Genomic DNA, 12100 nt, shown 5'->3' on the forward strand with positions numbered 1-12100 from the left:
CACAATGGGACCATGTCAGTTGCTTAGCTACACACGTTGCTCCAGGCTTGCAGGTGCCAATAAGGAAAATGCTCTATTCCCTGACCCTCGCCCTCTTCCCTGGTTACATCAATCTCTAAAGGCCATTTTTCCTCCTTCTTCTGGTTTTTGAAGGCAATTGAAGACTATGAGTTGGAGAAGAAGTCTTTAAGAGAGAAAACTCACAGCAGCCCGGGAGACAAAGGCAAAAATATTTTCTCAGCCTAAAAACGTGTTTTTGTGGGCTTTGATTTTATTTTTAATTTTCTTTAGTTTGCATACTTCTTAGCTGTTTCTGATTTGTGGTGCTAGGCATGGATCCAATGGCCTTGCACACACCAACCACATTCCCTGCCACTGAGGTGGACCCCGGTGGGGTTTTTCTGTTTGTTTTTTCGGTTTTTGAAATAATGCAGTTGAGTAGGAATCCAGAGCTCTACCCTAGGATAGCTTTTGTTCTCTTCTGCATTAGCCTTCCATCAGACTTGACAGTGGGCAAGGAAGGCCGGAGGACAGGATCACAGAGTGACAATCTGTTAGGTGGCTGATGGTGGCGCCATCAGATGTATATGATAGAGGGAAGTCCTGCTGGGGACAGGAACTTGTCTAGTGCACAGCATCTGGTCTTCCCTGCTGACTCTAACCAGATAGGCCAGGCCCGAGCTGTGCTGGTCACCTGGCAGCTCTCTCTAGCGGTCTTAGCTCCCAGGAGCAGGGATGACCACCACCCCTCATTTCTAACTTTTCCTCTATTCTCAGTCAAGAAACAGAAGGAAGAGCCACCAATATCCTGCCAAGGCTCAGAGCTCCGGAATGCCAGAGTGCTCCCCACAAAAAGGGTAAGGGCTGAGTGTCATGTTGTGAACAAACAAACAAACAAAAAACAACAAACAAAAATGGCCTTCTTCCTCCTGAGGGAAGATTTGATGCCTAGTTAGCGATCCATACAGGAAGTGCAGGGTTCACTCTTTCAACGATCTGGCACTACTTCAACGCTAGAATTGCTCATGCCACTCTGGGAAGGGCCGAGCTGACCCCAGCCTCGGCATCAGGAGGGTGGCAGAGCCTCGTGTCTCTTACTGTTAGAGTCAAGATGTCTCCCTGGAGAAGCAGAGGCCTCCTGTCTCTCCTGTCTCGCTGAGACATTGCCATACAGCTCCACGTGCCTTCTCCAGAGCAAGTTCCCATGTTTCCGCCCCATTCGCCAGCCAGGCTGGTTACGGCGATCTCTGCAGACACGCTGTCATGCAGTCATGCAGGAAGATGAGGTGACCATCATTCAGCATGTCAGAGGAAAGGCACTGCCTTCCACTCAGTTCTCTGACCTGAGGCCAGCCCCCTCTACTGCCAACAAGTCCCACGTCATCATCGTCCCTGTCAAGATTCACTTCCACAGGCTGGGGTTGTGGCTCAAGGGTAGGTGCTTGTGTGGCAGGCTCAAAGCCCTGGGTTCTGTCTCCTGTGTCCAGCATTGCAAAAATTTTAATTTAGCCCTCTCACCCAAAAAAAAGTTGGTTATTTATACTATCCAGATCACCTGTGCCCAAAGCCTTAGGAAAAAAATTACCATTTAAAAAAAAAATTATTATATTTATTTTGTGTGTATGTGTGCAGGGGGTGGTGCTCATGCCACGGCACACACAGGGAGGTCTGAGGACAACATGCAGAAGTCAGATGTCTGGTTCTACCTTGTGAGTCCCAGGGATTGGACTAAGGTCACCAGACTCACCTTTACTCACAAAGCCATCCCGATGACACCTGTTGACATTATTCCTCGTTTCCTCTCTATGGTTGTACTGTCTTTGTGTAGAAGAGGAAGGATGGTACCCTGCGGTTTTAAACTGTCAAGATGATGGAGCCCATATGCTTTTGTTCTTTAGAAAACAGCAGATAAGAATCTGCTCGCAGAGCTGCACGAACACCCCCCATTTGATGAAATGAAGCCCAACAAACTGCCCAATGGTGTGGACTTCTGTGACATGGTGGGCAATGTGATCCGGTCTGAGAAAAATCCCCTGAGCGGCAAGGTAAGGGAAGAGAGAGCAGGCAGTGGGTCTCGTCTTGGGCCAGCTCTGCCCTCACCTTGCACGCCTTTGTGTGGTCAGAGGACACTTTTTAGGAGGGATGGGACTCAGTCATCAGGCTTGTCAGAGTGGCTTTTACCTGCTGAGCTATCTTGCCAGCCCTGTGGTATGTTTGGATTGCATGTCCTATTATAAAGCTGGAGCATGCACCTTCACAGACACACGTGTGTCTGCAGGCTGGATGCTCTTCTGTCAGCTGCTCCGCGGTGCTCCAGTAAGCCTGACTTCTGTTACTTTCCAGCCAAAACAACTATGGTTTGGAAGTGAAGTATCCCCCAGCAAGGCTCATGTGTTAAATGTTTGTTCCCTAATGGAATGTTCTGACATAGAGCTTTGGAGAAGTGACTGGCCATGAGGGCGCTGCCTTCCTCTTTAATACATCGATGGATTCCCAATTTGATGCCATAACTGGGGGATTCTTCCGGTTGCTTTTCTCATTGCTGTGACAAGATGCTTGACAGAAACAACTTGGGCTGGAGAAATGGCTCAGCGGTTAAGAGCATTGACCGCTCTTCCAGAGGTCTTGGGTTCAATTCTCAGCAACCACTTGGTGGCTCACAACTATCTATAGGGGGATCTGACGCCCTCTTCAGGCAGGTGGATGTATATGCAGCAGAGCACTCATACAGTAAATAAACAAATTTTTAAACACTCGGGAGGCAGAGGCAGGCGGATTTCTGAGTTCGAGGCCAGCCTGGTCTACAAAGTGAGTTCCAGGACAGCCAGGACTACACGGAGAAACCCTGTCTCGAAAAACCAAAAAAAAAACAAAAAACAACAGAAACAACTTAAGGAAAGAAAGCTTTATGCTGGCTCATGGCTTCCAAGAGAGGTCAAGTGGATCTGTCTCTGTGGCAGTGGGAGGTGGCGGCTGCTTGTTTACAAGGCAGAAGACAGGCCACCGGGCAGCGTGGTAGCAGAGCTAGGATTGGACTAGGAATCTTGAGAGCTTCGGCGGACAGAGTGATGATGCCCACGGATGCAGACAAGAGGCACCACCAGAGGCAGGAGACAACTGTGGGGAGGTCTGCAGAGGGAAGATGCTCATAGAGCTCTGAGTTCATATGGCTGGCCCTCTTCATCTTTTATGGTTATGTAATCTCTGTCCCCCAAACAGCTCTGGTAGACAGTTACCCCTCCATTCCTGGCACTAGACTATCAGCTGACTTACTGCTGCACCTCACACCTCCCCTCTCTGTCCCCCCCCTCCCGTCCCCTCCCCCTGTCCTGGCTCCTTTCCTGCCGCCTGGCTGTGCTGAGTCAGTCCTTCCTGAATGACATGAAGAGCGAAGGCGTGTGACCTGGTAATAGACACACAGGCAGCATTCAGATATATATATATATATATATGTGGTGAGGCAACACAAGCTACATTTTCTGCTCCTCTGAGCTTGTGAGTACTTGCTTTAACTTTTTTTTTAAGATTTATTTATTTATTATATGTAAGTACACTGTAGCTGTCTTCAGACACTCCAGAAGAGGGCGCCAGATCTCGTTACAGATGGTTGTGAGCCACCATGTGGTTGCTGGGATTTGAACTCTGGACCTTTGGAAGAGCAGTTGGGTGCTCTTACCCACTGAGCCATCTCACCAGCCCCTTGCTTTAACTTTTGACTTACATATGTTTATTACTGATTCAGTAGAATCTTGGGGCTCTGTCCTTTGTATTTCCATAGTAACCTCACAAGTTTGTAACTGCTGCTGTCCAGAGCTGAGAGGGAAGAGGTGGCTGGGAGCCTCCACCCAGAGTTATGGGTTCCCGGTACTGGCTCCGCCACTTGCAATATTATTTTGGACAGGTCCTTTCAGCTCTGTGGCCCTCAGTGTTCTTACCATGGGACCTCTGCTTCTTAGTTTATAATAATGATGTCTGCTCAAAGATTCCAACCAGGTTAAGAAAGAGAAAATGAAGTTGCAGGCGTGGGTGACACAGTGAAACCCTGTCTTGAACAAGAACAGTAATAATAACAACGCCCACAGTAATAATATGATTATTCTCTCTTTTCAAGTCTTACTGTTCAGACAGAGAACTAGAGAAGTTTCTGTGTTCGCCTTTTCTCGCCGCCATGTGGCTGGACAGCTTTTGGTGGTTATATCATGAGAGGTACCAGGTAAATGTGTATCTGTGGTTTTCCCCTGGCTTAACTCACTTTCCTATGGAACAAAGTCCTGGTTTGTTAACAGGAGCAACAAGCCCCTTCAGTCCCATGAGTCACCCCTGCAGACTCAGCCCGTCACCTCCCTCCTCTGGCCCCTCTTGTGTACCTGAACTTCGGGTATAACCCAATGCCCTGCTGGCCCCTGCGCTTGAATAGACAGTCTCTGCTAAGTAGCAGGTCCAGGGCAGGGGCGAGAGGAGAACTTGGGCCCCCCTGGTCCAGAATTAGGTGCTTCCCTTCACAAACACTCCATATGTGTTTTGTAAATATGGACAGCAGAAGAGCAGCCTGTTCCCCAAAGCATATGAGATCAGCTCACTGTAGAATAAGATTTCGGGTGTGAGAACGGTGCTTCGCCTGAGCTGCCGCAGACCCATGCCGGGTGTGGTGGTGCCTGTTCGAGGCCAGCCTGGGGTTATCTGGTGAAGCAGCGTGGGAACCGCAGCAGGGACGATAGTGATTCTCTGCATGTCTCTCACTCGGCAGCCAGACAAGGAGATCCAGAAAAAGCTGTTCGACCGAATAGCCCGAAATTACGCCTCCCTGTTGTTCAAAATGTGTCGGTCCCATTATGAAGAGGCACTCTTAAAGGTGAGTGTCACCTTACACTACTTAAAAACCGTCCTTGCTGGAAAGAGGATGCTGCAAACAGGCCTTCCATAAAGGAGTAACAAGTACATGTGTTCTGGCTTATAACTTAGTCATTGCAAAGAAGTATGGCTGAGTCCTGTACTCACTGGGAAGATGTGACAGTACATCTTGGCTGGTGGGGAAAAACAAGGTGTTGGACTTGTTTTTTTTTTTTTTTTTAATGTTTTCAAACTATGTATGTATGTGTGTGTGTGTATATATTCTCACATATTTTTGTAACAATTCAGTTCATAATAGTTCAATCTCTGGCATTGGTCCATGGATTGTATCACATAGAGGTGACAAGCCATTGTAGTCCATATAAATACAGTCTGGGATGTTCACATGTTGATGATGTCATCTATTGATGCAGTTCTCAATGTGTCCTCTCGGTTAGGAGACCACACTGTTAGATGTACAGGCACACACATGCACACCCAAGAATAGAAAAAAATCTGGGAAATATTTGCCAACTTCTTAACAATGGTTATCCCTGAGGAACGAGGGCATGAGATTCCACTTTTCTATTCTATTCTATTCTATTCTATTCTATTCTATTCTATTCTATTCTATTCATTTATTTATTTGAATTAAAACCTTAGCTGGGTGGTGGTGACACACGCCTTTAATCCCAGCATCTGGGAAGCACGAGCAGGCAGTTCTCTCTGAGTTCCAGGACAGCCTGGTCTACAAAGCAAGTTCCAGGACAGCCAGGGCTACACAGAGAAACCCTGTCTCGAAACTTCTGCCCCCAACCAAACAACATCAAAACTAAACCAAAGCAAAGCAAACCAAAAAACTATCACCAAATCCCTTAGACTGCTGCTGCTGGTGGTGGTGCATGCCTTTAATTCCACCACTCGGGAGGCAGAGGCAGGTGGATCTATGAGTTCGAGGCCAGCCTGGTCTACAGAGTGAGTTCTAGGAGAGCCAAGGGTACATAGAGAAACCCTGTCTAAAAGCAAAACAACAACAACAGAATTAACCCTTTTTATTTTCTATGTGTGGGTGCATGCCTGTGTAGATGTATGTGCCCTGTGCACAGAGCGCCAGCAAAGGGTAGAAGAGGACATTAGATTCCCTGGAACTGGACTTACAGCCAGCTATGAGCTGCCGTGTAGGGGCTGGGAATCGAACCTGGCTCTTTTGGGATAATCATCAGTGCTTTTAACCATTGAGCCATCCTTCCTTCTAGCCCCTTAGCTATTTTAGTCCATGTTTCTGTGGTATAGAAATAAGCTTATAATGTTAAAATGAGAAGTGTAAACACATATATACCTTTTGTGTGGATCTGAACTAAAGAGTACTTAAGGGAAGAAAAGATATCAATAGATAATTTTTTGATGAGAAAGGACAATGCAGGGGAAGTAGCCATTAAGCAAACAACTTGATAGGTTAAACTGTATCCACACTGTGCACACTGTGTGTGTGTGTGTGTGTGTATGTATTGTATGTATGTGTGTGTATGTGTATATGTGTGTATGTGTTTGTGTGTGTGTGTGTATATATATTTTTTTTTCTGAAATAAGGTCTCACTCTAGTCTAGTCTAGCTTCAAACTGATATGTAGTGCTGACCAGCCTCAAATTCTCCATCCTCTGCTTCAAAATCTTCAAGAGAAGATTACAAGCCCATGTCATTACACCCAGCCATTAACTATAGAGTTTTTTTGAACTTCTACACACAAAATTAAGATGTACATAACAAATTATAGGAAAATGCTGGTGGCATTTTTTTTTTAGCATTTATGTTTTTTTAATGTATATGAGTGTTTTGCCTACATGTATGTCTGTGTACCACATGCATACCTGGTGCCTTTGGAGGTCAGAAGAGGGCACTGGAGCCCCTGGATCCTGGTGCAGATGGCTGTGAGTTGCCTTCTGGGCTCTGGGAGTTGAACGTGGGTCTTGTGCAGGAGCAGCTAATGCTCTTGGTCACTAGCCCAACTCTTCAGCTCCTGGGGACTTGTGTGTTCCACAGTACAAAGAACTCTTATAAATCAGCAGGGGAAATTAGAGATCTTGGGACTGATGAGATGGCTCAGCCATTAGCAGCATTTGCTGCTCTTGGGAAACACCTGGGTTTGGTTCCCAGTACCCACAGGGTAGCTCACAGCCATCTTTAACTCCAGGTCTGGGGAATCCTATATATTTTCTTAACCACACTCGAGTCTAAGACAAACTTTTAGAAACTTAGCTATCTCATAGCCTTATGGGTAAAGTTCTTAATGAGAAAGTCACCAAGGAAGAAGCATGGATAGGAGAAAAGCTTAGCCACAGCCTCCGAAAAGGGAAATGAAAGCAGTCACTGAACAGACTGGGAGCTGGGGATGTAGCTCAGAAATAGAGTGCCTCTCAACTCACTCAGTCCTAGACCCAGCCTCCAGCATCACACAAAGAGAAGGATAGAGAAGAGAAGAGAGCAGAGGAGAGGAGAAGGGAGGGGAGGAGAGGAGAGAAAAGGAGAGGAGAAGAGAGGAGCAGAGCCCCTTTAAGCCTGTAATTCCAGCATTCAGGAGGCTGAGAGATAGTTCTCTCTCTCTCTCTCTCTCTCTCTCTCTCTCTCTCTCTCTCTCTCTCTCTCTCTTAAAAGATTTATTTATTTATTTTATGTATATGAGTCCACTGTAGCTATTTTCAGACACACCAGAAGAGGGCATCGAATCCCATTACAGATGGTTGTGAGCCACCATGTGGTTGTTGGAAATTGAACTCAGGACCTTTGGAAGAGCAGTCAGTGCTCTTAACCACTAAGCCATCTCTCCAGCCCGAGATGATTTTCCTAAGTTCTTGAGCTGCATAGTGAGACCTTGTCTCAAAACAAAGCAAACCCGACCCTGTCTGGGGAGATGGTAACTGGGAGGTGCATGCATATCTTTGTGGATACATCTTCGGATCTTGCTATCTCCTTGGCTGTGCTCTGGACAGACAGACCACTGTAGAGGCATGCTGGGGGTGGGGGGTGGGAGGGGAGGGGACAGTGGTGGCTGATGGCTGCACAGAGTGAGCTTCCTGAGGAGCATCCTCAGTGACACCAGGGTGGGGAGGCAGCCCAAGGCAGCCTGGTATTGGGAAGGAGTTTGGTCACAGATCTTTGACACAGCCAGGGCTCTGTTCTGGGGACAGGGACACTGGGGTTGACACTGAGCTCTGCCCCTCCCAGAGGCTCTCGTCACTTCTGAGCAAAGCCATGTACACCAGCTTCTGCTGCTGCTTCCCCCAGTCCTGGTTCAACACCCACGAATTCAAGTCAGAGATCTGTAACACCATGAACCTGTGGGTTTCAGGTGAGGTCAACCAGGCAGGGGGAGCTGGTGGGGCAGGTGGCATCGTCCCTGTTCTGCAGGTGACCAAACCCTCTAGAGAGGAGTGGCAAGGCCAGGACAACGCTGGCAGCAGATCTCAGGTTCCCTGTAAGCAGCAGGAGGCTCAAGGTCTCTCTCTGCCTCTCTCTGTCCTGCTCCATTCTGCTTGGTGGAAGTGACCGTCACCATTCTTGGCTTCTTTCAGGGACATATCCTTGCCCACAGAGCTATAACAATTGGGACTACTCAGAACTGGATCCAGAGAGGTTCCGGCAAGAAGAATTAATGTTACAGAGCAGTCGACTTCTGAGGGGTAAGCTCCCAGCTGTGGCCCCGCCTCTTCTGCTCCCTAACACAACCCAGCCATCATGTAACTAGAGGCAGGGGTACCAGGGCATTGATGTCTCCACCAGGTTATCTCTCAGACTTTCAAACTGGCCACCAAAGGAATTAAAAAAAAAAAAAATCAGTGCTTTTGGATTGTATATGAGGAGTAGAATTTTACATTTGGTGGAAGCTGTAGACACCCTGCTCTGGTAAAGGGATTGCCTCTCATGCATAAGACCACGTGTTCCTCCCCCGGAGCTATAAACAAGATAAAACCACCGTCTTGTCGATTCTCCTACACTGCATCAGGTCTGTATGTTCAATTATCACCCATGAGGTCTGTGTGTTCTCTACTCTCCTCAGGCTGTATGTTCTAGTGTCGTCAGAGGCCTACGTTTTCTATACCCTCTCTAGACGGGGTGTTGTACTATAGAATATAGAAAGTTAGTTGATAGGAGCTTAGACATTTAGTGGTGCCTGGGGCCTGCTGGACCCTCTGGGCACTGTTCTCATGACAATCACCGGAAGGAGCCCTACACGCTTGTCACAGATGAGGACATGGATAGTCTGAGGAGTAGCTCCAGCTTTTCATTCCTCTCAACATGTCATGTCATAGACATGTCTTGGTGGCACATACCTCTAATCCCAGCACTTGGGAGGCTGAGGGAGGAGGCTTTCTTCAAATTTGAAACCAGTTTGGTCTACTACAGAACAGAAAATTCTGTCTTGAAACTTCACGTGTCGGACACACTGTGAGTACTGTAACTACCCCAGTTCATTGGCATTGATATTTCACTTTGGTGGCCAGACTGAGAGTCTGTGACAGGTCAGCTCATGTCAAGAGCTCCATGAGCCAGACCTTATACTGAGAGTATCACTGCGTATGTAAGCCCCACCTCCCTCTCCTTCCTACCCAAGGGCAATGGAGGTACGTCAGCCACAGCTCATGGAGTGCTCTTGCCTTGGTTGGAGGCAGGGGCAGAGCCAGGCCAGCCCCCGACACTGACAGTGCTGAGTGCCCACATTGAGATTTGAAGTTCACTGTTTCAAGCAGGTGAAGGGAGGACCAGGGATGTAGAAGCCGTGGAGCTTAAGTCGGTCAGACCCAGCAGCTGACTGAGGCCCGCCCACACTACCTGCAGCCACAGTGAAGCTCAGATCCCTTCTTGGGGTTCTAAGGAAGAGCCTGTCTGTCTGGAAATTATAACAGCCACCCCTTTGTCAGGGCCAGACCCTGCCAGCTGTCACTGTTCAAAGCAAACAGATGTGAGTTCCTTAGTCAGCAGATACACTCAGGGATTTCTTTTTTAAGTGAGGAGGAAAAAAAAATGAAAGAAGCCAGTCTTTAGTCCTCCCTCCAAGGGTTAGCTATGCTTTTTTTTTTTTTTTTTTTTTTTTTATGAGTTGTACGTTTACCAGCTCGTCTTATTTTTTGGTGGTTTCAGGGCTCAAACCCAGCTTTAGCCCATGCTACTTCTGAACTCTAACACTGTAACACCTCAGCCCTAGACTTATCTTTTTATGTTTAATTATTTTCTATTAACATTTTCTTAGATCTAGGTTATGCATATGAGCGTTTTGCCTGCATGCGTGTCTGTATGTTGTGTGTGCGCTTGGTGCCCACAGAGGTCGGGAGAGGGTGTTGGATTCCCCAGGAACTGGGAGTTACAGAGGTTGTGAGCCACCATGTGGGTGCTGGGACTGGAACCCAGGTCCTCTGCAAGAGTAGAATGATCTTTAAACACTGAGCCATCTCTCTCCCCTGGATTTCGTTTTGCAAATGTTTTATCCAGCCAGACCTTCTGGTATGCACTTCCAACCCAGCACTTGGGAAGCTGAGGCAAGAGAACTGTAAACTAGAGGCCAACCTGGTCTATCCAGAGAGTTCAAGGCCAGCCTGGGCTAGATACTAAGACCCTGTTTCAAAAACAAACAAGCAAAGAAAGTTTAGGAGGAGTCAGGAGGCTGGGCATGGTGGTGCACACCTTTAATCCCAGCACTTTGGAGGCAGAGGCAGATGGATCTTTGTGAGTTCCAAGCCAGCCTAGTCTATAACCATAGTTATATAGTAGAGACACTTTCTCAAAAAGAAACAAACAAAAAGAAATCAGACAGGTCAGGAGCTCATGGAGACCCCTGACTAAAAGCAAAACAACAAACAAATGGACATTTTTTTCCTCTGGGACTTAGTTGGCTATTTTTTAGGGTTCTAGGTGGTTGGTTTTATGTGAAGCCACTGTGCTGTGTTCTTGGTTTCCTGTACACTGTGCACTGTACATTGTTATAAGCCTCATGGACATTATTCTCTGGCTAGGTCATCAGCTCTGCCTTGTTGAGGCCCGTGCCTGCCTGGGTCCAGGTCTGGTTCTGTCTTGCTCTTGTGAATGCTTCTAGGGTTGTCTTAGCACTCCCACAACCCAACACACAATGGTCAGACCCCACAAAGCAGCTTTTTCTGTTTTTTTTTTTTTTAAAGATTTATTTATTTATTTTATGTAAGTACACTGTAGCTGTCTTCAGACATTCCAGAAGAGGGCATCAGATCTCATTATGGATGGTTGTGAGCCACCATGTGGTTGCTGGGATTTGAACTCAGGACCTTTGGAAGAGCAGTCGGTGCTCTTATTCACTGAGCCATCTCACCAGCCCCCTTTTTCTGTTTTCTAGCAAGAGAGTTCACCCTCTTCACTTGTAAGAAATCCTCCATTCAGCAGATAGAACAGAAGCACACAAAGTTCCGTAACCTTGTGGTAAGTGGGGAACACAGGCATGGACCATGAACTCCCCAGAGCCCCGAAGCTGCTACAACCTGAGATTCCTGGAGCATCTGTGTAGCCTTCTGTGGCAGACATGTCCCTGTACCTCTGTCCGGTTCTATCCCATTTCCTCAGAGTGGGGCCTGGTAGGGCCCAGACTATCCACAGAAGAGAGGAGCGTAGTAGGTGGTAACCACAGGACATAAGAAAGGAGGTAGCTCCAGCCCCAGATGTTCAGGCTCACAGCTCTAGATGCACATCTGGCTTTCAGTCTTTCTATCTCTGTCTCTCTCCCTACTCCTCCTCTTCCCTCCCATCTCCCCACGTCCTCTCCTGAGAGTGGAATCAGACCCTGCTAGGTGAGCCCTCCATGACTGCACTACAGATGCTTCACTGTCACGCTCAGAGCTGCTTTTCTTGGCCTGGTCTAGAGGATGCACCGTAGGAAGCTAGTGCAGTCAGTCCCCTTTCTTTCTGAGCATTTGTGTGGTCCAGCCATCACTCTGACCATGGCCATGTCCACACTAATTTTGAAGCCCTGGGTCAACATGGCTGTTCTGACACCTGAGTGCCCGTATCCAACACTGCATGAAACCTGCTTCTGTGTCAGGTGGCATATCTGTGGCTGTGGTCTGTCTCTGTCACATGTCTTCAAATGTAGGCATGGCACCAAGGATATCAGGACTTCATGATGATCACCGTTGTAAGCTCTGGGCCCTGTTTAGCCTGGGATGGAGCTCTATAAATACCACTCCTGCCCCAAGCACAGACAGAACCAGACAGAACAGACATTGCTGAGGGCCAACTGTCCTTCAGATCATCA

At 47.6% G+C, this 12100-nt stretch overlaps 1 protein-coding gene across 2 annotated transcripts in view; it reads left to right on the forward strand.

Moving 5' to 3' along the window:
- The window catches only part of Fam227a (family with sequence similarity 227 member A), a 47376-nt gene that overhangs the window by 15465 nt on the left and 19811 nt on the right, over positions 1-12100 (forward strand). For both annotated transcript variants that reach the window (XM_021183754.3, XM_085831439.1), the window contains 8 exons: positions 154-223; positions 778-857; positions 1899-2045; positions 4112-4213; positions 4748-4852; positions 8053-8176; positions 8400-8507; positions 11189-11271. In XM_021183754.3, the coding sequence (XP_021039413.1) occupies positions 154-223; positions 778-857; positions 1899-2045; positions 4112-4213; positions 4748-4852; positions 8053-8176; positions 8400-8507; positions 11189-11271 (819 nt within the window). The remainder of the gene's footprint in view (positions 1-153; positions 224-777; positions 858-1898; positions 2046-4111; positions 4214-4747; positions 4853-8052; positions 8177-8399; positions 8508-11188; positions 11272-12100) is intronic.

The sequence above is a fragment of the Mus caroli genome, unplaced genomic scaffold, assembly GCF_978045245.1.
Source record: "Mus caroli unplaced genomic scaffold, Mus_caroli_1 scaffold_16, whole genome shotgun sequence".
NCBI classification, from domain to species: domain Eukaryota; kingdom Metazoa; phylum Chordata; class Mammalia; order Rodentia; family Muridae; genus Mus; species Mus caroli.